Raw genomic sequence first — 27,762 nt, forward strand, 5'->3', positions numbered from 1 at the left:
AAAAAAAATTGTGGAAAGCTGTTAAATCAATAAATACAAGAAAAAGTCAAACCAAAAGTGTCAAATCACTGGCATACAGGAAGAACTATTTTCGCTTCGTTAATAAGGAAATACGAAGCGAGTCGAATTTGAAAGAGGATCCGCTGCGAACCTCATAATCAGTCCCTGGTATTAAATAAACAAGAAATGATATCCTCCGAGTTCTTTTTTGAGGATTCCGATGATGAAGCCAACCACGACGACATCATTATGGTTGCCAGAAATAGAAGGCTATTAAGGGATGCTGCCAATCCTTTGGAGCTCCAAGAAATTTGTTGGTTAATGATTTGAAATATATATTATTATTTGCTAAAATATTATATCGCATTTGTTCAGTTGTTGGTGGACATCAAAGATAGACTCAAGCCTACTAAAAGATGTGCAGCAAATACCTTTTGGTTCGTTCGGATTCGCTTTCATTAATTACACCAGCTACTCTTAATTGTTTTTTACTGCTCGCAACTTTTGCCCCGTGTCGAACAGAAAAATGTAGACGACAAAGATGGACAGCCTTGTCGAAAATTTTCATTCACAATAGAGTTTCGCAATACCAAAATGTATTTTCGATGTTCGACTAACGATAAAAGTCATTTATCGATAGAAGAACGACACTCGCAATAATGGCCACGGTATTACGGATATCAATAAAATAGATACATTTCCATTTTCTTGTCAACAACAAATTGTTGATTGAAAAGTAAACACAATAATTTGTTTTTGAGATTTTTGAAAAGGATTTTGATTTCGATAGAATTGTTTTTTGAAGGGAGTTATGATGAAGCTAATGTAAATCAGCAGAGATTCTTCAGAACCAATGGATTTGGACGAACACTTGTAATTAATTACTTTGCTTTTAAATATTATTTCGGCTAATATAAATCAGTTGTAGATTCCTTCAAAATTGTATACTTTCAAAACAAGTTTCCTGGAGGTATTAAACGATATTTTTGATATGTAGGTACACCTTAACCAATCGAAATTCAGCACTACATTTTAAATATATTTAAATTTGCAGGGGCATTCAAATTCTTTATTAAATTTACTAATTGAGCGTTGGAATTGGAAATGACTTTAATGTTGTCATTGCACATTCAGCGCAGTCAATCGTTCTATGTGCGATTCATCGGGTTAACTTCAGTATTTCCCTTACAACACAAGGACTCTCTTCCATAAACTCAACCATTCTTTATAACTGTTTTTTGTAACATACTATTCTGCTCTTAAATGAAGGAATATCATATTAAGAAGCAAAGTAAGACCAATTTCCAAAAAAAATTGCAACAAAATAAATACTCCACACGTGAAACGTCAAAGAGAATAAATAAAACTCATTCACAACTCACTTTTGATAAATATTCACAATCGGTCTAAAATTACCAGTTAACATCCATAAAACCAACCAATCAAATAATAATTGATATAAATTATCGACCATCAAATTCATATTCATAAGAAAACTAGCAAACCCGGCGAACTCCGAATGCGCCACCAGATGGCTGCGAGGAATGTGCAGTACTATCGCCATCTAGAAGAGTTGCTACAATTCCAGATGATGCTAACGCCAAAGCTATGTTACATCTTGATCAAATAGTGGCCAAAACCATTGAACTGACAAATGATTTCCCTGTTATTCCAGGTACGTCCAGGAAGAATAGACAACCAGTATTATTGTCCACCGCTTGCATTAATGTTTCGTATACTTGTTTTTGCTGATCATTCAGCAACGGCACATTATTTCGAACGAATTCCTGCAATGTATCAACATTGTATTGCAGCTCTTGGTTCAACGTATCGTGCATCGATCGATTTGGCGCAATCATTCCTACTTCAATCATTAGCTTGTTTGCAATAGTCAAGCATTGATCCTCAATCAGAATCATTCCTTCATTGTAGATTTCATACGTTATTTGAAGTCGATATCTCTGACGTTTCTAGAGATATGATTGACTAAAAGTGGTTCCCAAAAGTAAGCTCCGGTTTAGAATATAGGGCCCTTGAAACGTTAACAAATTTAAAAATGTTCAATTCCAAAAAACGGAACTTTTACAATAGCTTTCTATGGGAAGCTAAACGGAGTTCACCGCTTTTCTGTTTTTCATGAATTTTGTCTGCTGTAAACCTCATGGAGGCCGAGTCCTTTCCAACGAATGCAAAACCGTGGAAATCGGTTCATGTGTTCTGGAGCTATAGCGTCAAGAAGGAAAACCCGACTTATTTGTATATAGTAGATAAGTCTGTATATTTAAATTTACTGCTAGTAAAAACTTCAGAGAATTTGATTTCCCGTGAAAAGGTTATTCCCCAAGAAATAATTCTAGTTATAGTGATTTTCCCTCGGAATAAATTTTTCTCAGGGAAAAAACAAAATTATTTTTGGAGATCAATTTCGAATGGTGTGCAGTGTTTTCAAACCATTAAACACCCCTATCGAGATTACCGATCGCGCACAGACATCTCTCTAAAAATCATTTTTTAAATTCTAGGGACCTTGAAATGTCGAGAAATGTCAACATTTTCAATTCGACTAATGGGACGATTACAATTTCTAGGGAAGTAAAACAACCAACTTTTTTTTAAAGGTTTTTATTTTTTGTAAAGAAAACTATCAATTCGATTTTTTTCAAAATTTTACCAGATGTTAAAACCGTTATACTTCGTTGCACAAAATTGTTTTGGAGATAAAATTATTTTTTTACAAATATTTTTTTTTCAGTTTTTTTTATTAATACAAAAAAAACGTTTATTGCATTTTTTTCCAAAAATATATTTGTTTCGTATATCGTAACAATACATAATATAAAATTTAGTTCAACTTTCTAGCGTTATTGGTTCGTGAGATATTTTGAGTTAACCAAAATGTTCACCTTTTTTTTATTGCTTTGGTAAAAAAAAACCACCCACGCAATTTTTGTTAGAGTCCTTTCCGCATTATTATCTGCATAACAAAACTTATTTGAAGTCGATATATCTACTAGTTCTTGACCTATGGGCGAAGACAAAAACGTAGCGAACGTACGGATGTATGACCTTACGAACGCACGCACAGGCTCTAAAAATCTTTTATTTCCACTCTAGGGACCTTGAAACTTCGAGAAATATTAAATTTGTCAGTGTGACAAATCAGACCAAATACAATAACTTTCTATGGGAAAATAGAAATATCTTTAGCACTCAAAACAACAAACAATATTTACATATTCTTTCACGTGTAATGAGTCATGGAATGCATAGCTTGTTACAAAAAAACCTAAATCTGGATAAGAACCCAGTTCTTAAATAAAACAGCAGATAATTAAGCTGCCAGTTTGATTTGAGGTATATCAATAAAGTCCTAAAGTCACCCTGGATTTGCCCAAGGTGTTTAATCCAGGGTGACGTTAGGGCTCAACGAACAACTTACATAATAAAATTTAACCTTATTTAAAAATGAATTAAAAAATATTGACCGTAAAGAAGATTTCCGTTGCATATCTTTTTTCTTAAAAGTCAGCTAAATGTAATGCAAAACCCATATTGTACAAGAATGTGGTACAATAGGAATTGACCAGCAATGCAGTTTGATAACCTAATGGAAGTGAAGCAACAATATCCATGTACACAATATAATTATGATCATTATGGGCTGTTAAGCAAGTTTCATTTGAAAAATGCTATGGGACAACATTTTTGTGTTGCGATACATTCAGAGTATAATTATGAGCCCTAACGTGTCCCATTGTCATTTAATTACTTACATACACACCATAAAGTCAACATTAATGACCTTTCCACCGTGGAATAACATTTAAGTGCCAAATATTGCTGTTCTATTCACAAAATTATACTAAGTCACCGTTGCAGTTGGTTTCCATGAAATAAGGTAGAAGCAAGTTCTACCTACCCCAGTATAGGTAAGGAACGTATAAGGTATCGTATCACATTTCTGGAAGTTGCTTCTACATAATAAAACAAAAGAAGAAGAAAACAATAAACAGCAAAGTGTAACGAGTTCTGAATATTTTAATTACACAAAAATTATAAGAATATGAAACCACCAATGAACTTACCTACATACGTCGGACATACACAACTATGATGGGCTTGCAGTTATTTTGAAGAATACAAAATATAAATCATTGAGTAGAATAAAAAAATGCGAATTAAATGAAATACAATACCTTACCTTATCTTAACCTGTATAAGGCGAGTGAATTTGTTTATTTCGAGTTCAAAATTCTTAAAGCTTCTAGATACAGAAAGTTTTCCATATCTATACTGTTCACAATAATCCCAAATGTATGGTTTCAATAGAAATAAAACACTCAAGGTTAAAATTTTAGCACCTATGCTTAAAATAAGAGAATTTGTATACCTTTAACTCTTTTGCGATTGTTAACTATCGGTTGATAGGCTATTCATACCCAGATTCCACATTTTTGAAACTTCATTAACTAAAAAATAAGAAACTTTTATTTATTATAATACATTTTCTTGCTATTCACAAATAATGTCTACATCATTCTTAATTACAAACAAATCTTATCAACTGTTAAATGTTGCAGTCTTATTATAAGTATCAATTTAATAGTAGATAATTTCTAGCAATTATTTGATAAGTTGGCCTTATTGGTATCAATTGGTAATTTAAGAACGATTGTGAATACTTATCAAAAGTTAATTGTGAATGAGTTTTAATTTAATGTTTAAAGACCAATTACTTCCTTAAGGTGGCACTCGAGTCCTGTGTAAATTAGGGCCTCAACAAACAAACTTCTCCATCTTAATGGTCCCTAGCGTGAATTCTAAGACTTTCTGGGCTGGAACATTAGTTTCCGTGTGCTCTTCGTGACCCAGCCATCTCGGTCGTTGGACTTTTATGTTTTTGGCTAAGTCTCTGTTGGTGTACGGCCTGTGCAGCTCGTCGTTCCATTTTCTTTCGAAACGACCCAAGGTCATTCGCTTTTGTCATAGTCCTTGATTTTGCACCGTAAAGCAGGACGTTTGATCTCAGCGCTGGTGTTGTTTTCTGTGTTAATAGCGGAGCCTAGGAAGACGAAGTACTTAACTATCTCAAAGTTACGTCTGGCGATGGTGACTTTTTCACGGTGTTGTACGTTCTTTCTTAATGACAGCATGTACTTTGTTTTGCCTCCATTAACCGTTAAATCAATTTTTACCGCATTTGCCTCAATGAACTCAAAGAACCATTGGTATCAATCCGAGTTTTTCCGATTATGTCAATGTCAACAGCATATGCTATTAAATGAACAGACTTTTAAAAGGTAGTGGCTCTAGTGATAACGTGGGAGCTCTGTACTATTCTTAAAATGATAATGAAGAAATTGAAGAAGAAATCGCATGATAACCTTTTTTGACATCGAAAGGTTTGGTTTAGCTGTTTCCAACCTTTATGGAGTAGCGCAAATTCTCCATAGTCTTCCAGCACAAACGGAAGAGTTTGGATGGGATACCAAAACCAGACATGGCTCTGTACAGTTCGTCCCTGTAGATGCTTTCATATGCTGAATTGGATGGAGGGTGTCGATTGGATGTTCTTGGGTTTCTTCCAGGATCTGCCGTAATATGAATATATGATCGATTGTGGACTTTACTGGTCTAAAACCACACTAATAAGGACCTATCAGGTTGTTGAAGATGGGCTTTAGACGTTCGTATATTACAGCAGAGAAGATTTTGTAAGCGGTGAAGTTTAGATGGTCTCCTTTTTTCAATTTCGGGCAAACAATACTGAGGTTCCTGAGATTATTTCGTACAAATGTTGGCTGCCTACGCCTTAAATGGTCAGTCCGATAAGCCCAATTTTGGCATAAATGGAGTAAATACTACTGGCTTTTCCTTAATGCAGGTCTAAATACGGCAGTATTGTTTGATACAAAAATGGATCATAGGCCAACTTTTGTACGTAGAACCCATTCACCAAAAATTCGTCTTTGTGCTGGGTTGTTCGGCTTCAATTCTTGTACCAGCTATATTTTAAAAGGCTTTACTTGCAAATTCTTCCGCAAAATGATCAACGTAGTAGTGCAACAAAGTCCCAAATGATGCGATCGGCGCCGAATCGATAATTCGGGACCAAAACTAACACTGGCCGAAAAAACTGCGATATATTCCTCAGTTTGCCGTTTACTTAAGCTTGTTTGTGGTTGTATGTCCAACAACATACATTTGGTGCGAAACTAGTCAAGATGGCTCCAATAACAACATCTGTAATTTAAATAAATTGGTCATAAAATGTAAGAAGCGCCCGAGAAACTTTCTAAACAAAACACTCGTTTTTAGAATAAAATTCAATAATTGGCAGGTGTTGTCCGTTTGTAAAATTTAAGACCAAGTACGCTGTAAAAAATATCATACAATTTTGAACTGCAAACGGATATCATGATACGGTTTTTCGGAATTCGTTAAAGTTTTCGGTTACGATTCATTTTTTTGATGGGCCTGAATAAACCTCTAATAGAAGGTGTTTTGAAAGGGCAAACATATTTTTTTTCAAACATTTCGAATTGAAAACCTGCTTCAAATCTGGGTTAAACGAACGAATAGCTTTTTAACATCTATCGATGGTTAATATTCAACTGATGAAACATTTATTTTTCTTACAAACAAGACAATATGATTTTTCAAGCTGTTCAAATATTAGAGATCTGCACTGTATGTATAAAGCCATTGATGGATTCCGATCTACTTTACGGTGCGATACAGTGAGATACTCATTATGCTTGTACCTTACCAACAGCTCCAGCCCCACTTTAGTTATGCATGGCTAATTCAAACTCAAGTAATATACCTCACTCACCTGTCTCGATGTTCATTACTGTTTTTCGTCACTCATTCATAATTCGAGTGCCGAATCGGAAATACGCCTCGCGGACAAAGTACCAAGTGTTGTTGGTTATTTAAGTAAAATATAGTATAAGGGAAAAAAGAGTGAACATATCAGTGAAACCCAAAACCCACTTGTATAACTGCAATTGAATTATAGCTATGGGTACATATTGTCAAAGTTAATATATCTAAACGGGGAATGCTCGACCACCCTATTTCCGCTTGAACTTAAAAATTTGTTGTATTTTGTTCACAGGATAATTTTTGTCTTAGTTCGTGTCGTCGTGCATTGCGTCGGTACATATTTTATTGTTTTCAAATTTGTTTAAAGTATAAAGTGCATATTAAAAACGTTAAGTCGTGTCGTCACGCTTTACGCATATCAGAGAAGATAGTGTACATTCTGTCGCATGATAAACGTGGAATTAATTGTTACGTGTTGGTTGCTCTGAGTTTACTTAGTAGACCCTTCGGAATGTTTTTTTTGTTTGCTGGTTCAAGTTATGTGTTCATAAGTGTAAATAAAAGTTGCTTTTAACCCTTAAAATAAATTTTCATTCAACAATTCTGATCAAGGTGGGAGCCTTAGTAATGGTTCTTTTAAAGTTTAGTTAAAATAAATTATTGGAAACCTTTCAAAGTTCCATCAAAAAAGAAAACAAATAAAACGACTTTAGAAATAGAAATAGAGATCTTGAGTGTGGGCTAATTTTTGGATATTCAAAAAATTAAGGTAAATGTTCCTTTATTGCTTAAAACCTTGCATAAAATATTCAAAATTTGTAAAAGGTATGCTTATTTTGGAGAAAGGTGTACCCATGAAGGTAGTAAGTCCTTAATTTGATATAAGGATACTTTTGCATTTAAGAGTTAACTTAGATCACCGCATAATGTTAGTTTATTCAAAAAACAAATGTTTCAATTTAATAACACAACAAAAAGCCAATCACCATATCATATCTGAATATGACCAATAAAACACCTCCTATAGAAGGTTTTAATATTTTTTTTAAACAAAGATGAAGACATTACATCTTTTTCTAAAAAGTCTTTAAACTAACTTAAATTTATCACTGAATTCACTGATCTGCACAATCCGTGAATAAATTTCGTACAACTATGATTTCACAATTAATTGTGGTCAGCTAAACTACCATAAAGTTATTAAGAAAAAAAGTGCTTGCATAGTACATTAATTTGGACTTAAGACGATACATTAACAACGAGTACTTGCGCATAAAGTTAATTATTATTTTTTAAGATAATTTGGACTTAACATTACTACATAAATACTTAAGTTTATGGTTTAACCTTTTTCTTCAAGATGAAACTAAAATAAAGATCTATCTTACATCGCTTACATTATAAGGTGTATGTTTGTTTTGAACACGCTTCAGAGCATTTTATGTTATATTAACAATGAGTTGTATAAAGTGAGTTTTCATACTAAACAACGGAAAGAATATTCGCTTCAATTTGCCATGGTATGTTTTTTTTTATAATTTAATATTTAGTAATAATAAGATCAGCAAGAACAAAAATTACAGAAATAAATCAATGAGATTGAGAGATTCGTTGCTATATGTTAGAATCTTTTATTATTAAGATAATTTTTAAATCTCAAGTGATAACTCTTTGTTTTGTTCTACATTTAAATTTACAATAACAATTTAGAAATTAAATAAAAATGGTTTAGTTTATTCTCTCTCAACATTCGTTCATTAAAAAATGCTCCATCATGTAGATTGAATCTTTTCCAAAAAAAATAATTATTTACATAGATAGATATTTACTTCATTTATAATGAGGGTTTGTTTTTTCTACAACTCTTATTAAATCAATCGTCGAATATCGGTTAGAATGATACTTAAGACAAAAGAGCTGAAGTACGAACCTCACTCAAATACGTATAAATCTGGTCCAAATAGACATTTTCACTTCAAAACAATTCGCATATCGATGGTGGATATACCGAGGAAATAATTATAAAAAAGAGGATGGGATGCGACCCACACTGATAACTTCACATCCCATCGGTCGATTTGTCTAGCTTAAAAGTTTGTAGGTTTTCTTGTTTGGTTAAAAAAGTTGTAAGTTGAATTTTAAAAATTTTATAATTAACAACAATATTTTTCATATAAAGGAATAGTTAAGTTTGGAAATCTAGTTTTTCTAAATAGATTTTTAGTCGGCAACAAATTTTTACAATTTAAGTAATATTTCTTAAATTTTTACAAATTGCATGAATGAAAATAATTTGAGACATATCAAGAACCGAACATCAATTTTTAATAAATTTGCGTACTATTTTTTGTAGATTTTATATTTTATGAAAAAATGGACTGTAGGATTTTTATAGAAAAGCTACTGAATATTGAAAACAATATAAAATAAAAAAAGACAATATTTTTAAAATTTGAAAAGCTATTTGAGTCGAAAATCAATATTTACCAGCTTTTGTTAAATTTTCTTTTAAGTTTTTATTTCTTGTAAGAAAACTGTCAATTAGATTTTTCTCAAAATTTTTCCGAATATTAAAAGCAATATTTCTTATAAGTTAAAATTAGTTAGAATCCATTATCTCAAATTCTTGAAAAGATATTTGAGTCGAAAATCAATTTTTACCAACTTTAAGTAATTTTTTTAGGTTTTTAGTTTTTTTGTAAAAAAAACTATCAATTCTATTTTTCTCAAAATTTTACTGAATATTAAAAATAATATTTTTTAAAAGATAAAATTAGTTTAAAGATAATATCTCAAAGCTTTGAAAAGATATTCGAGTCGAAAATCATTTTTTACCAAGTTTTATTGATTTTTTTGTTTTCATTTTTTGTAAAAAAAACTGTCAATTCGATTTTTCTCAAAATTTGACTGTATTTTGAAAACAATATTTTTCAATAGATGAAAGTAGTTTCAAGCCAATATCTTAAAGTTTTGAAAAGATATTGGAGTCAAAAAACAATTTCTACCAACTTTATTATTTTTTTTGTTAATTTTTTAATTTTTTGTAAAAAAAAACTGTCAATTCCATTTTTCTCAAATTTTTTCTGAATGTTGAAAACAATATAAAAGTCAAAATAAGTTAAAAGTCATAATCTCAAATTTTTGATAAGATATTTGAGTCGAAATTCCATTTTTACCAACTATGAGTAATGTTTTTTTTTAGGTTTTCATTTTTATAAGAAAAATGTCAATTCGATTTTTTTTCAAAATTTTACCAGATGTTAAAAACGTTATTTTTCCTTGCAAAAAATAAAATTTGCTTGGAGATAAATCGTTTTGTATTCGTAGAATTTTCGATGTGACAATTTTTCAGTTTTTTGATTTATAAAAAAAAAGTTAATTTGATTTTTTTTTTTCAAAAAGTATACTTGTTTGGTATCATTTTACAATATATTAAATAAAAGTTAAATTCAATCCCTAGAGTTTTTGGTTCGTAAGATATTTAGAGTTTACCAAAATTTTCATCTTTTTTTTAAACTTCTATGGTAAAAAAACAATATTTATTTAAAGTCGATATCTTTTCTGGTTCTTGAGCAATGGAAAAATCGTCGCGAACGTACGGACATACGCATGCACAGACATCTTTCTAAAAATCTTTTATTTCGACTCTAGAGACCTTGAAACGTCGATAAATGTCAAAATTTTCAATTTGACAAATCGGATTCATTACAATTACTTCCTATGGGAAGTAAATAAGTAACAAAAAGTTTCAAAAATCCTATATTACCATACATAAGGTTAGTTGTCGAAAATTTCCACTCTTAAGCTTCTGCTTTTATTCAATGCTACCCAAAAATTTTGTAGAAACATACTACGCACAAAAAGCCATTTTCCAATAAGTTTCACTTTGGAATAATTCAATTATTGATGAAAATTAGTGCAGATGTTAAGAAAGTAGATAGATGGATATAGATTTTTTCAGGATCTTTAACTGGTCGCTATGCTTCCTCGGCAATGACGAAGACTCCAGTGCAGATATGATTTCTAGTATGATTCATCTGGGAATGGAAACGTTTATCTCGAATAGGGTTAAAAGTATTAAACCCAAGGTTAAATCATGGTTCGATTCAAGCTGCAAAGAGGTTATCAAGAGGTGAAGCTAACCCAACTGAGGAAAATCGGAAAAAGTTTAAGCAAGCCAGGGAGGTCTGCATAGCTCAAGAACGCCTATATTCGAAGAACCAAATCTTTACATGACCAACAATTACGGCGGAAAATACTGTAATGTCCCAAAGGCAGTAATAATGTTTGGTCATTCGTAAAAAAACATGAGGAATACTTTCTCTTAATAGGTTCCTATGCTTGATGTCAATGAAACTCCTTTAGTTAGCTCTATTGATAAAGCCAATTCATTTGCAAGGCATTTTGCCGAAAATTAAACCTTACCAGATAGTGTCATGACTCCCCCGTTCTTGAACGCGTAAATGATTAAATGGGACCAATCTTTTTTCGTACTCGAACTGTGGCAAGAGTTCTTAAAGATCTCAACATTCATAAATCCAATAAAAGCACTGCGTAAGCTTTTCCATCTATCCTATTCTTCTGGTCTCGTTCCGAGTAGTTGGAAAACTGCATTTATTCAGCCAATCCCAAAAAAAGGCGAATCTTCTTCCCCCACAAATTACCGACCGATAGCACTAAAGTCCCTTTTTTCTTAGGTCATGGAAACGCTGATTAATTATCAGCTTAAGAAATATCTTGAGGAACGGAAGCTTCTTAATGACCGGCAATACGGCTTTCGTAGCAATAGGTCCACTGGTGATTTCATGGTTCATCTCACCGAACAGTGGAACAAATCCTTACATCGTTTTGGAGAAAGTAAGATTATTGCACTTGATATTTCAAAGCATTTGATAAAGTCTGGCATCGACGAATCACTTCTTCGTTGGATTAGAAATTTTCTTTCGAATTGTTCAATACAAGTTATTTTGGACGGATGGTGTGTCCCAGGGCTCCGTTTTGTCTCCGACCCTATTCCTCAATTTTAAAAATGATCTTCTGTCCGCTATTTCCTCATGTACATCACTCAAACATCGACGCAAGGTTTCTTGCCTCAACCTTTTTTATCGTTATTTTAACGGACTTTGGTCTAGTGAAATAGCCAGTTGTATTCTACCCTTAAACTATTTAACGGTAATACCCGCGCTTCTAGGAGTTTCCATCAGTTTACCCTAGAGCCCAACTTCGGCCGTACTATGAAGTGCAGAGATTCTTTTTTTAGCCGTACTACGCGAATGTGGAACGCCTTACCACCCTCTATCTTAACCTGTCATTGCAATGTTCAGAAATTTAATAACAACGTAGACCGACACCTCCTATCCAACCCTTTCCTCTTTTCCTAATGCTCATACTGTGTCTGTGGCATATTAAAGGTATACAAAACCCTTTTAGTGTTCGTTAATTATACAAACAAAAATTGATTAATTAATTAACATAAATTTTTTTTAATGATAAATTTTTAAATACATACACTGTTAGCACTTTTGTTCTTATGTATGTTATTAATTTATCTAAAATTTCAAAATTTATAAATTATTTTTACTATTCTTCGTTTGTGGATTATTGACTCTGCTCTCGTGGGTTAAGTCCTTTTTAATAACTAATTTATACCATTAATGTTTGATGTATGAAAATAAATTATTATTGTTTATAGAAATCATACTAATTATGTCATCAGGAATCTTTTTTGTCTTATTATTATTATTGCATCGTTGTATTCAACATGTTAGCTGCGGATTTTTTCAAAAGTACCATCTGTAATAATATTTCACTGTTTTATGTTTGTATTATTGTTTTCTCCTCTAAGCTTTGAAGCGCATAAGTCCATTTATTTCCATGAGTTTTTCACACCTCTTCCTATAAATGTATGTGCCTTTATTTAACCAGAACATTAAACCCACATTCTAAACGTTTGCTCCATGACTTCACAGATTTATGAAGCAACTGCAAAGTTGCATGACTTAAAATCATAAGCATGCAAAATCGCAATTATATCGAAGCTTTGCAGTGTCTGATGTTTTTAGAAAAAAATATTTATAAACATATACACATACAATGCACATATTTATTTACATATGTATGTATGTGTAGGATGTTCAGAATCATTTAAGATAAAGGAAAAAAATATGATTTGCGTGTCTTATATTTTAGCATAAGGCTATCTTGTCCAGTCCAATAAGCTTTGTGATCTGGAATTCCTGAGCAAATAAACATCTTGAGGTTGGTATACTTTAGACTTTGTTGAGTGTTCAATAATTAATTTTCACCTTTATAGCTTTCCCTTTTTGTATAATTTATTAATAACAGACTCAAGATGAATTGTGTTTTTTTTTGTATATAGTTTTATTTTTTTTAATAAAGGCTTGGCGTGCGAAATAAAGTGAACATAAACTATTTCAAGGTACAAAAATTGTCTAAAGTTTCTTGTAATTCCATATAACAATAATTGTCAAATCAGGTATTATTCAGGTATTATCTAATTTAAAGACAATTGTAGGTTTATATAGTTAAAGCTATGTACCAAGATTGAGTTAACATACACATTGACCGAGAGCTAAGGGGTAAATTTTATCTTGAAAGAAACCCAGTTGATATTAAAGTTGCAGGTAGTGTTAGTAAAGATGACAACATAAACGTTGCTTTCCATCTTGACGCTAACGATTCGATTACGGAGCGTTTGTCGTGTTTTCGCTTTTCGGAAACCAATTGAGATTGCTTTCAAACAACAACCCAACTAGCAATTTTCCTTCTTAAGGGTAGGTTAATTTTAATTAACGATGTTGAATTTGAATATAAAACCAATTATTTAAGAAATTATTGTAATTGTAATTATTGCGACCTTAGCAATACTCCTCCTTCCGATTGTGCAAATGTTCGATGACGCTGCAGCATAATTGAGTTTCTATTTAAATCACCTCAAGAAACCAAGTCCAAATGAGTCAAATCACTTGACCTTGGCTGCCAATTGACATTGTCAACTAGAGAGATAACACGGCTATAGAATTTGTCGCACAAAAGAGATATTGTTTTATTAACTGTGTGGCACCGTCCTTTTGTAATCACATATCATTCAAATTCATATCTTCCGATTTAGGTCATAAAAATGTCTCACGACCAGCCTTATTTAAAAAAAAAAAAAAATACGGCCCTATGATGCCGCCAGCCCATAAACAATACCAAACTGCCAATCTAGGTTGATAAATTGCTTTTGCGACAGTCGCCTAAATAGGTAAATCTGCTTATTGACGAATCCAATGAGGTAAAATGTGCATCATCGCTGAAGATGAAAAATCGATCATCCACTGTTCCCACTTCTCGCCACCATAATGACTACGCTTGAAATGGTCAAGAAATTTAGTTATTGAGTTAATGGTTGGACAATGGCGAATTGAGGTGGACGGCGCTTCAGCCGAACGATAGCAAACAGTAGCAATATTTTGTACATTACGAGCTGAACGAGCGTGCATTGGTATATTCACATCTCCTACGAACCCGGTTTGCTCAAATTTTTGCTGGATTTTTTCGACCAAACGCACTTTTGGACGATTATCAATGGACGTTGCAGGGTTGGCTATAAGAAAATCTGCTCTTCTGCAAGCTGTTGCCAACTACTACAACTGGTGCTGAAATTTTGAACTTGATTGACATTTTTTTGTATTGTAAATGACACACCATGGGTTAAGTGCCTGGATGTATGCACGGACTGTGCCAAGGTCGTAACTGAAAAAGGATGCACCAGATGCGTTCTAAATCTCCATGTCCTCGCAATGAAAAAAATGCCAGTCTCCCTTAAAGTGGTTATACGAAAGCGTGAAAAAAATAACTTTATTGAATCACGGGCAAAGAATACAAGGCTTTTTAACGTATTATGTGATGGAATGGGTAGTCTAAATATGCACGTCTTTACTTTTTCACGCTGACAACACTGACTCGGCTTTTCGAAATGAGAGCTGAAGTTAGAGCCTTCCTCATTGACTACTACTTTTTTGGGGGCATGTTGCTAGTAATCGAAATTGGCGTATCTGTCAGATATATTAAAAAAAATGATTTGAGTGTATCACTTCAGGGAAAGGAAATAACTGTTTTCGATGTCAGTGACAAAATAGAAGCATTCAAAAATAAAATCCAGTTTTGGGCCGCATCTATACAAAATAGAAACCAAGAAAGCTTCCCAATGCTCGAATAATTTGAAGGAGAAATATATTTGGACATTCCCGACGATATTTTAAATGAGTTTCATATCCACCTAGTAGGTTTGCTTCAAAGCTTCAATAGCTATTTTTTCTGTCGTTTTGGAAAAACTACCTTCCCTGATATTGCTGTAGTTTGAGTGCTTGATTGATCTGACATCAGATTCTTCGATAAAAGAACTTTTTGCAACAAAGAAGTCTTTATCAGAATTCTGGTGTTTGTTGAAAGATGACTTTAGTTTACTGTCAGAGAAACCTAAAATAATTCTTCTGTCTTTTGCAACAACATACATTTACGAATCAGAGTTCCCTGCGTGTGTTGGGACAAAACAAAATATAGATCCCGTCTCAGGCATATAATTCCCACTAAAAAGAAACTCCATATAATTGTAATGCATATAATTATGTAATTCCTTATTAAGTTAAACTAACATTGTTCTTATGTTTTTCGTTTCAAACTGATTCCTGAATTCAATATAATAAACGAAATTCGAAACAATAAGTTATTCAATTTGCTACATGTAGCTGCGAAAAATGGCATATGCGCAGCGTGAAATTTCTAACGCAAAATGTGCTCCGCGACTAAAAAAGTTTTAGAACTTCTGCTTTAACGCATTGCTCGATTGTGTATCTTTTCATGGCTCAAATTGAATTAGTTTTAAAAAAACTTGACATTTATGTAAGTGTGGTTCACATTTAATATCAGCCTTTAAAATGTAACCGCACTCTTTACAAATCTATTGTAAAAACTTTTCAATAATTGATTTTTCTTAGTTTGTAGTTCTTGTGCTTCTACAAATTAGTTTTAGAGAGCCTAATCAACATACTAAAGTAGTCATATTTTTTAGGCTTTTAATACACTCTTAATTTCTTTAATAGCCTTTTCAGAAGCTGCTATTGAAAATATTGCTTCGGAAATTTAAAAAAAGTTAAATACAAACCCTAACAGAGTATTAACTTCAAACAATTTTAAGATTGTACCTTGTGATTGGTTATTTCTTAGCTATTATCTTTTTGGCAACACTGGTTTATACAGTTGACGCACGTTTAGTGTTTCGTCTCACTGTCAAACATCTTCAGTTTGGTCTATAATTTAACCATGAATAGTCTTAAAAACGAAAAATGCTTGCAAATTATTGAATTTGTGACTTTTGGACATTAAACCACCAACACGCTTACGTAGAGTGCGAACTGAAGAAAACATCGCAGATGTATCGGCCAGTGTTAATGATGACCATCAATTATCGATGCGTCGCCGTTCGCAGCAATTGGGCCTCTGTTACTCAACAACGTGAAAAATTTTGCTGAAAGATTTAGGTGTGATGCCTTTGAAAATACAACTGGTGCAGGAATTGAAGCTGAACGACCTACTGCAACGTACAATATTTGGTGAATGGGCTCTTGGACAGTTGGCCAAAGATCCACTTTTTTACCGAAAAATTGTGTTTAGCGACGAAGCTCATTTTTGGCTTAATGGATACGTATATAAGCAGAATTGTCGATTTTGGAATGAATATTAGTCAGAAGCATTGCAAGAGCAACCAATGAATCCAGAAAAAGTCAAAGTTTGGTGCGGTTTATGGGCTGGTGGCATCATTCGACCGTACGGTCCGTACGTATACGGCTATGTTAAAGCTCATGTCTCTACAGGCAAGCCCGCTTCAATTGACGCATTAGAAGACAGCATTGAAGCACTTATTCGTGAGATACTGGCCGAAATGTTGGAAAGAGCATGCCAAAATTTGACTTAGCGGATGGACCATTTGAGTCGCAATCAAAATAAACATTTGCATGAAATAATCTTGAAACATTAAATTATATGGACCGTATTATCGATTCAAATAAAGATTTCATGAATTTTTATAAATTGTATGTGTTTTTTTTCAAACTTTTGTGTAGCTTTTAAAAAATCACCCTTAAGAAGAAAATTTGTTAGTTGGGCTGTTGTACGCAAACGTAAAAAAAAGTGTATTGGTGGCCACGCCTGCTGGGAAAATGCGTTTATCTTAACGTTTGTCATGTACATACACGTAATCAGGGAGTCTAGGGCTTTGGGAGAAGACCAATTTCAGGGAATTTCCCACAAGTCAGGAAAACGAGTTTTCGGACAAATGCGGCAACCTAGACGTCTATCGAAACCGTATTTGAAATAAGCGAGTATCAGGCGTCAAGAAGCAATGAATTTAAAGTGATGTTTCCCCTCCTTTTTTCAACTTTCGGAAAAATTCTATTTTGGATGTACTTTGTCTCGAAAACGTGGTCACAACTTACTTGCAGATAAACTTTATTGTAGGCACCTTAGTAGGACTCCCTTTATTATCAACTGGTTCCTTTTCAGTACAAAATTCAGCCCTCTTGTCTTGGTCTTGGACTAACAAGATATAGGGAATCATGCTGCCGTTATTTGCCTACATATTATGGCTCATACTACTCATACTCAGCTCATTCTTATCTGTGTACACAACATTTTAATTGTAATTTTCTTTTTATTGCACAAAGAAGTGATATAATACTTATTATAATGGTAACAATGAAAGACTACGATCACATATCCCACATTAATTTAATTCTTCAGTATAAAGTTACCCACATACATTTATGTAGGTACATATCAATCTTGTGGATGAGCACTGCTTTTTTTCTTCAAGGTAAATTTAAAACATGTTCGTACACATGTACGAATTAATAAATAAATTAATTATCAAAGTTAAGTATGAACGAATGATGAATGTGTGTATCTAACTATTTTGAGAAAGTGAAACTCTGATTAATGGTAATTAAAAGGGCCTTTTTTTAAAACAACACTTATTCAATCCAATATTTATTTAATTTTACAACTATGTACGTAAATTAAATTTAAATGTTTTTAACGAAAAAAACACTAATGCTATAATTTACATATAATAAGACTCATGGGCACTGGTCTTTATTTCAAAAAATACAGAAAAGCGAATGGATTCATATCAGGATTGTTGTGGAATTAAAAGATTTGACATCCGCGGATGCGGATTTTTTGAAACTCACGTTTGCGGATGCGCATTTTAGAATTTATTAAATAAAAACAATTTTAAGTCCGTAAATAAAAGAAACATTTATTATTTATCTTTGCGTTTATTAATTAAATTTGAAAATGGGTGAGTTTTATTTAATAAGTGCAACTTTGGAGAGTTTTTTAACCAATCAAGTGGATTATTATCCAATCCAAGTCTTTTTTTATTTCGGTAATATGCTAGCTCCCTTCGGAGAATTCCTTCGTGACTAGCGTTATCAGATTCTCCTTCACCTTCTTCTTCAGTTGATGAATCTAGCATCATTGCCATATTGCTTTTGAAGCTAGCCTTGTAACTTAAACCGAACATTCCTGGTTTATCATCTTTAGAATTACATCTTTTATTCTTTCCTCGGTGATGGGTTTGACAAATGTATGCTTATAGCGAGGGTCTAAGTATGTTGAAACCGCATACAAATCGTTGTCTTGCAAAGACGAAATTTTTTTTGAAAAATGAGTTTTCAGATTTAAGACTGCCAGCCGTATGGCATCAGTCCGATGGTTTTGATAAGTATTCATCAAGTTTTTTCTTAAGCATTTCAATTTTAGGAAGCACAGATGATATAAGTGCCTGAGTGCTGCTCATTTCACATGTAGCCTCTTTAAAAGGTTTGAGTAGTTTAAGGCAGCTTTAAATTATCTTCTACTCTTCTGGCAAAATTGGTTCAATATTGCTGTCATTGGCATGAAGACTTAATGCATCTTTTATCTTGGAAAGACGCTCGAACATGTAAAATGTGCTATTCCAGCGTGTCACACAATCCTGGAGTACTTTAAGATCCGGTTGATTAAGTCTGTCATTAATTTTTTCAAGCTGTTTTTGAGCAATAGTTGAACCCATGTAAAATTGTTTGAAATTTTCTTTAATTTTTGCTTAATGTCTTTTATATTTTCTTGCGATTGTAAACCATGTCGAATTACAATTTGCACCTTGTGAGCAGTGCAATCTAAATCAGTCAATGATGCTAATCGCATACCTCTTTTAATGTTGGAGCCTTCATCTCAAACAGTGCACTTTTTCCTTCAAACTATTCCATTCGGTAAGCATTGTGATCCTCCAAAGTCTCGCATTTTAATATGATTGATGTTCGTTCAAAGTTTTCTGATACCCCGTGGCAAGTAAGGCTTAGAAAGGAAACATTTGAGTTGGTTTGTGTCTAAACATCAGAAGTTTAAGACATGTAGTCATATTTTTCAATCAATTCTTTGACTTTAGCAGCAACTTTTCCGTCCAGTTCATTGCAAATAAAATCAGTCAAAAATTTCGTCCTCTAAAATTATATTATATGTCCGTCTACAAACTTAAATGGTAAATTCTTAAGCACTATCATTTCTCCAATCAGTTTGTCAATTTTGTATGAATTGCTGCTGCTAATATCCCATTTTTCCCTTTTGCAAAGATTCCTTTAACGAAAGTTGTTTCTTTGCTTCTTCTAAAGGTGTTATAATTTCGTCTTAAAAGTAAAAAAATGGTTTTAAAAACATAACAAACAATCTTGTACGAAAAAAAAATAAATGAACTAACAAGCTATTTAGGTTTTAATGTTTATAAATAAATATCATGCCTGCATCTTTTTTCTTTTTTTTTTTTTAAGATTTTCATTATTCGCGCTCTCAAATAAACCAAACTATATTTTTGATAGTCAAATTGACTATCATTTTCATTCCGTCTGAGTAAGATGGTTCAACTCAATTCAATTCGATTGAACAATTTCAGATTAGAATTGTCAAAATCCATTGTTGCCATAGTGAAATTTTAGATTGATTCCTATAAAAATTTGAAATAAAAGTATCGTATTGGCTGTTTTTGAATAAAATTCATACTTTTTTGATTTTTTATTCGAATTTCTTAAGCTTTGTCGGTCACAAGAATGGGTCCTTTTTAATGAAAAAAAAGCAACTAAGTAAATGTTCCACTAGTTTGTGTAAGCGTCTGGTAGCTTTTTTCGGAATAAACATATTTGTTTGAGAATGACTATCACATTTTTGTTGTGACAGCATTTTAGGTATCAATTTGATAATATGAGGATTAGAAAGGAGATGCCGATGCACATTAGTTTTGAATGTCTGCACAATGTAATGAATGGGAAATATTGATACTTATAAAGCGTTCCACATTCGGGTAGTGCGGTTAGAGAAAGAATCCTTATACTTAACATATCATCCGAAGTTGGGCTCAAGGGAAGACTGATAAATATTCCTAGAAGTGCGGGTATTACGGTTGAATTGTTTGAGGACGGAATACAACAGGCTATTTCACTAGAGCATTGTTAGTGAAAATATCAATTAAAGAATGATAGACATGAAACCTTTCGGCAGCGGTGTTTAAGAGAAGAAAATGTATCAGTAATATAATGATAAACTATCTTTTTTAAAGCACTTTTTTCAATTCTATCTAAAATACTTGAGTTCGTTATTAGGGCTCCAGCCAAAATATGAGAATTATATTCGAGTTTTGGACAGATAAAAGTTTTGTAAATTATAGAAGGGGAACAAAATTTCTTGCATCGTCGGAAATAACCTGAACACTCAGCAATATTTTTGGCGATGTCGAAACTGTTCTTTTGCAACAGTAGACAGCGTTGGATTTTAGAAGCATTAAATTCTACATGGTTTTTGATCCCCCATCGGACGATTCTGTCAAGACCGGAATTTAATAAGTATATCACACGGTACCGTTGATAGTCCATATACTTCGAAAATGGATGAGAATCTAAAAACGAATATAAAAAGCTGAGCGTAATGTCATCATCAAAACAATTTAGTGTGTTAGAAGTTTCAGACAAAAGATCATTTATAAAAATGATGAAGAGGGTTAAAGACAATACTGAAACAAGATTCGACCTCGTCCAAAGCTACTTGAATTGCATTGTCCAAAAGATAATTTCTAACCCAACGAAGAAGAAATTCATCAATACCAAATTCACTCATTTTCGATAAAAGAGCTTTGTGCATCAAGAACAATAATCTTATTTTCTCCAAAATTATGTTAAGATCTGTTTCACTATTCGGTGAGATTAACCATGAGATAACCAGCGGACTTATTGCTACGAATACCGGCATATTGCCGGTCATTGAGAAGCTTTTGTTCTTCAAGACATTTTATAAGCTGGAATAAGGGACTCAAGTGCAATTGAAGAGTTAGATATGACAGGCGGATTCGACTTTTTTAGGGTCAGGTTGAAAAAATGTTGTTTTCTATCCACCCTAAAAACATACATGTAGAATAGGACAGATGGAAAAGTTTGCCCAGTAGTTTTGCCAGCTTTGAAAAGCAATAGCTGGGATACTATCCGGCCCAGTGGATTTGTGAATGTCAAGATCCGTACTCTAGCAACTGTTTTAGTGCAAAATAAGATTCGATAGAATCGTGTTCGCTTTCAAGCAAAAACACTCTACATGAAGATATAAATTCTTCGTACGTATCATCCTCCAAAACCCATTTGTTTACTTTGTTGTATTTGTATTGTGGACGAATTTAACGAGAAAAATCGACGTGTTTTCACCGATACATAGAATTAACTACTGAGTTTTTAGGGGAAATTTCATATATTAGAGTGAAAATCGCACACATACTCAAATGAGTTTATGAGTCCGATTTCCGGTTTAGCTTGTAGGCAAACCAATATGGCTACCGAGGATTTATGTATATCGTTACTAGAGTGTTTTTTTTTTGCTTTTAAGTACAGGTGGGTACATGTCATGCCTCATTGGCAGCATCGAATTAACAGCAAACTGTGTTGCAAGAATATTGGCTTTATCAATCGTAGTGTTGTGCACTTTTTTTTTTAAAAAATGACTAGAAATTTTTACTATCGGTGGCACATATTGTTGTATTTTTTGCTGTAATTTTTGGTCACGCAAAAGTTGTTAGTTTAATAACTCTTAAAAATTTTAAAATTACCAACAATATTTTCAAATAAAGAAATAGTTCAGTTTGAAAATTTAGTTTTGTAAAATAGAGTTTTAGTCGAAAACCAATTTTAGTGGCGTTTCTTCAATTTTTACAAATTGGATGAATGAAATTAATTTGAGAAATATCAAGAACCGAACATAAATTTGTACCAAATTTGTGAACCATTTCTTGTAGATTTTATTTTTTTATGAAAAAACGGACTGTTGGATTTTTATAAAAAAAATTACTGAATATCGAAGACAATATTTTCTGTGAAATAAAATAAGTTTGAAGACAATATTTTTAATTTTTGAGAAGCTATTTGAGTCGAAAGTAAATTTTTTTGTTAGGTTAGGTTTCTATTTTTTGTAAGAAAACTGTCAATTCGATTTTTCTCAAAATTTTACTGAATGTTTACAACAATAAACAAACAATTTTAAAAGATAAAAGTAGTTTAAAGCCAATATCTCAAAGTTTTGAAAAGATATTTTAGTCGAAATTCAATTTTTACCAACTTTAACTAATGCTTTTTTTAGGCTATATTTTTTATAAAAAAAAACTGTCATTTCCAAAATCTTATTAGGTGTCAAAAACGATATTTTTCGTTGCACAAAATTTTGTTTAACCCTAAAAATCTTACGAACCAATGACGCTAGAGACTTGAATTAAATTTTATATTATACATTGTAACGTGATACAAAACAAGTATTGATTTTTGAAAAAAAATCGAATTAACGGTTTTTTTTTATAAATCAAAAAAACTGAAAAAAAAAATTATAATTACAAAATAAGTTTGTTGACTTAATAACATTCAATTGATTTCTGTTTAGAAGATCAGGAATTTAAGTGACATGACATTATGATATTTTCATTACTATCGCATTATTAAAGCATAAATATATAAGTCATAATTGCTTGAAGGACAAACATCCAAACATAATACATTTTATGCATTGGAATAGGTACATACTTCAAACACCCTAAAATAACATCTAAAACTGCTTTTTAACATCGCATCCATATTTACATATTGGGACTCGGTCATGCATTCATGTGTCCGGCTATTTAATTCAATCGAGTCAAGTTCAACGTCATCTTCCGCCTCTTCATCGCCACCGATATTTGTTGCGGGCTTGTGATTCCCTTTTATACAAAACTTTTAGCGAAGTTTAATTCTTTTTGTATGAGCGTTTGTTTTGTTTTGATTTTTTTTAAACCGTCACACCTCGGCGGAATTCAACAACAAAAGTGTTTTATATCTTTGAAAAATTAATGGAGTTCAACTTCTTTAGCACTGATGAAGAAGTAAAAGGAAGAAGAAGGCATACATTATCTTCTGAACTTGTATTAAATCTATGCCAAATAATCCGCCGTAAAGTAATTATCTACACCGTATATACATTTTAGAAGAATTCGTCGACCATATCTCACATCAGTTTCTCTTTGTCTTTATTTATTGTGTTTCATCATAATTTAGTATGGAATTCTTTTATTTAAATAGGAAAAACTTCTGGCTTTTACTTCTTGAAAGAATATGCGCTATTAATATATTTAACTATTTTTGCATTCTTTTTGGGAAGAAAACTAGGTTAATATTCATATATTTATGACATTTTTATTTCAAATAAGCTTGTATCATTATTTTGTCTCGATATTGTCAGAACTACGATTTTGCTGAGGCATAGATCAATCTAAAAACCCAAAAGACTCTCATGATATCAACCGATCAAAATATCAAAGGGCTTGTTTGTATGTAATTCAAAAGATTAAAATGAGAATGAATCTTATTAATATCAAAATCTACAAATTTGCATCTGCTTTTTATATAACAATCAATATTTAATGCTTAGATTTAAATTACTAAGTCTATAATGTTTAAAGAAGTCTTGGGTTTTAAATAATGTGGGAGGAACAATTTCAATTAAGTTTATTTGTTTTCGTTATTGTTGTTTCCCTCAGTACAGGAAATAATGTGTTAAGCTGATTCGGGTTGACTTATTCAAATTATTATTTTCAATTATTAAATATTTATTAATATTAATATACACTCCACTTGAACTGAATAAGCACACACATTTTTGACAATACTTTATTTAAAAGGCACAATACCCATCAAAGTTGAGAAAAAAAATATCCAAATCAACCACTAGTTTTTCTTTCGCCTCCTTGCAAAGTTTTCTATTGGGAAAAATTGAATATTTTTTTGAGTGAACTGAATAGGTACAAAAATAAAAATTCTATTGGATTGGAATACATTTTTATTTATTTCTTATACCAACTACTCTTAATGATTTAATTATTAAGTTCCGGTAAGAATCCTAGAGCATTTTGATATGGTTAAAAGATATTTCGTTAAACTTAATTGCAGAAATTAACTGTGGTAGATAAAATGAGTACGGCAGTTATTGATGAAGGTGCAAATTTTGCTCCTGTGTCCAAGGTGTGTTATCATGTTGGTAGGCCGAGTTTATGAGTCAAAAAATTTTACATTATTTCCAAGATTGTCATACACCCAGTTGCTTTATATCATTAAATAATAACATTTTTTTTTCATTTTATTTTTAATTTGTATGTATGCATATATTTCAAACTAAGCAAGGCTTCCATTTCTTAAACAATTGTACCCTGAATACACCAAATAGACTGTTAAGCAGGTTCGGGTGATCAGTAATGGTTTTGAAATAATCCGTCCCGGCTAGTCATATTCTACTCACTCAACAAGTCTCTACATTTATCCTAAACGCAAGATTCAGATTTCCTGGTCCAGCCATCTCTTCAGCGCAGCGTAAGCATTGTCTGACACGCTGTTGCTTACCATAGATATTACCAAAACTTGCTTTCAAGGCTGATTCCTCATCGCTCATAAGAGCTAGGTTTCCAGGCCAACAAAAATCTACAGAACTTAATTTTTCACGATATTTTTTTCGAAGTAGATTGCATATTATGCATATCAATAAAATATTGACTATTGAATTCCGTATACGTACAATGTGAGCCGACCTAAGAAACGTCGGTTTCTTAGGTCGGTGAATTATCGTTAGTTCAGATATTATAAGAAGGCCAAACGTAGGGCTCGCAGACTAAAATTAGGTGCCACCTTAATTTAAAAAAAAATAATAATTTTCGCGGGTACTGCCTCTTGCGAGGAATTGACAAATCCTTCAAGAGTAATTCTTGTCACGAAAAGTGCTTTCTCAAATAAGCCGTTCGAATTCGGCCTAAAATTGTAGGTCCCCTTATTTGCAATCAATTCTATTAAGCCCTCATTAACAGTTAAGCCCATTATTGCAGCCTCTGCCTAAATACGCTTAGTTATGTCATCAGCATATGCTTGTAATTGTACAGACTTTAGAAAGATAGTGCCTCTAGTGCTGACGTGTGAGCTCTGCACTATTATTTCAAGTACGATGTTAAAAAAATCGCATGACAGCGCATTACCTTGTCTAAAATCTTTTTTAAAATTGAAAAGTTGTGTTAAGTTGTTTCCAAGCTTTATGGAGCAGCGTGAATCCTCTATGGTCATCCTGCACAAACGAGTTTGGCAGGGATGCCAAAACTACTCGTAGACATGGCTCTATACAGCTTGTCCTGTAGATGCTTTCATATGTGGCCTTGAAATCGATTAAAAGATGGTAGGTGTCGATTTGATGTTCTTGGGTTTTTTCCAGGATCTGCCTTAATGTGAATTATTGATATACTGTGGACTTTCTTGGTTTAAAACCGCACTGATATGGGCCTATCAAGTTGTTGACGGTAGGCTTTAGACGTTCACATATTACATTCAAAGATTTTGTAGGCGATGTTAAGTAGACTGTTTCCTATAAAGTTGCTGCAGTTTAGAGGGCCTCCTTTTCTCAGAATAATACTTAGGTTCCAAATCTTACAGATAAGTTGGTGCATGCTTCTAACCAAATTATCTCCAGCTGCTTTAAAGAGCTCGGAATTCAAGCCGTGTGCTCCAGCGGCTTTGTTAGACTTCAGATTAGATATGGCAATCTTTACTTCGTCTTAGTTGGGAAGACGTAATTGTTAGCTTTCTTAGTTTATGTTGAATGTATCATCCTGCCTGTCAGCGGAATTCGTCTGCAGAAGTGGTCCTTTCATATCCTCAGCATTGACTGCGGTTCCTCTATGATGTTTCCACTTTCGTCTTTGCAGCCTTCGGTTCGAGGTTTAAGTCGATGTGAATTTCGTTTCACCGGCTCATAAAACTATAAAACTTTGAACTGCATTCCTGCTGTCGAGATAGGTTACTTATAAATCGGTCGCAGAAGGATTTGGCGATCTTCAACAGTAAGCATATTAAAATGACTTCACCTCAATGTGGAGCTCTGGTTGGTAAAGTGGTGAAAAGATGTACAGATGCAAAAGTTAAAAAAAAGCATTTCGTGACCACTAGAACTTATTGAATCTGAACGCTTTTTAATGTTAATTGAATAGCTTGAATAATGAAGTTAAAATAAAGAGTGGCTAAATTTTAAGGGTCAATGTTAAATGTGAACCACAACGCCAACTTTTTTTCTGCATTTATTTTAACATTTCTCAATTTCTGAGTAGGTCCATTTGAACCAAGGAAAATATACAATCGAGCAAAGCGTTAAAGTTATTCAAGCAGAAAATATTGTTGCATTACTCGACCTCAACTCGTCGTCGTGCTCAACAATTGCACCTCTCACACTTGTCGTTGATGAACATTACGAACACAGACTTGTTTTTACACACTTAGCCCCTTGACCTTTTCAAGTGCCATCATTGGTCAGAACGGTGACAAGAAATGGCAACAGTGGATAATAAGTTTTCGGAGAAAATCATCTTCATTGATGTGGCACATTTTCACCTCGATGGGTTCGACAATAAGCAATATTGCAGCGTTTGGGAAATGATTATTCAAGAGTGACTGTTAAAAAACCAGTGCATCCAACAAAAGTGACTGTTTGGTCAGGCAGTTACTGCGAATTGGATAATATTTGTTTCCGTATCAAATTGAACAATACCAATATTATCATAATAAAAAGAAATGACACTAATTTTCTAAACAATTTGTATTTTATTCAAAATCAACATTGGCCCTTCAAATCTAACCACCCATTATTCATTTCCAAATTATATAACCACAAATGTATGTATTTTATTGTGTACTCTTAATTTATATTACTCTTACTAAATAATTCATAATTAAAATTTATTAATTATGTAATCCATTTTTGTTCCGTTCAATTTGATTTCAGAACTAAATGCATTACAATGGTCCTAATAAACGAACTGAAATTCCAGCAAATTGCTAAAAATACATTACACCTGCATTTAACGGTGTCATTCTGATTCAAATTTAACTCTGACCCACTAATTTTTGCATACCTATCAGCAAACCTCAATGAGCCTCAATCGGATTTCACGGCTCGATTAATTCGAGCGTCATCATAAGGTCACAAATGTAAATCCAAAAACTTTTAAATTGCACAATCTGCACTTCCAAATCATACAACCAAAATGTACAACGAAAGCATATCTATGATAGAACCACGGTTTAGCAGCCGAAGAAACAAATTCAATAAAAAAGTGCGTTTAAAACAATTTTGGTCAACTTATTATTCAATAACTGTTGCAACGATTTTTTCCTGCCTCTTAAATGGTGTTGCATGTAATAGACCACCACGTTTCGTCATCGATGGTCAATCGGAGATAGTTTTACGATTGAAGGAAAGCCCGGAAACAGCTGTAGGTAAGTCTTGTCAAATAAAGATCTAAATTAATCAAACTAT

The 27,762-nt window shown here is 32.7% G+C and overlaps 1 protein-coding gene across 1 annotated transcript in view; it reads left to right on the top strand.

Annotated features, from left to right (window-relative positions):
• Positions 1-6,897: 6,897 nt before the first annotated feature.
• LOC129942329 (cadherin-23) overlaps positions 6,898-27,762 on the top strand; it is a 31,781-nt gene continuing 10,916 nt past the window's right edge. The window contains exons 1-2 of the mRNA XM_056051203.1: positions 6,898-7,597; positions 27,229-27,722. Of these exons, the coding sequence (XP_055907178.1) occupies positions 27,491-27,722 (232 nt within the window). The 5' untranslated portion in view covers positions 6,898-7,597; positions 27,229-27,490. The remainder of the gene's footprint in view (positions 7,598-27,228; positions 27,723-27,762) is intronic.

The sequence above is a fragment of the Eupeodes corollae genome, chromosome 1, assembly GCF_945859685.1.
Source record: "Eupeodes corollae chromosome 1, idEupCoro1.1, whole genome shotgun sequence".
NCBI classification, from domain to species: Eukaryota; Metazoa; Arthropoda; class Insecta; order Diptera; family Syrphidae; genus Eupeodes; species Eupeodes corollae.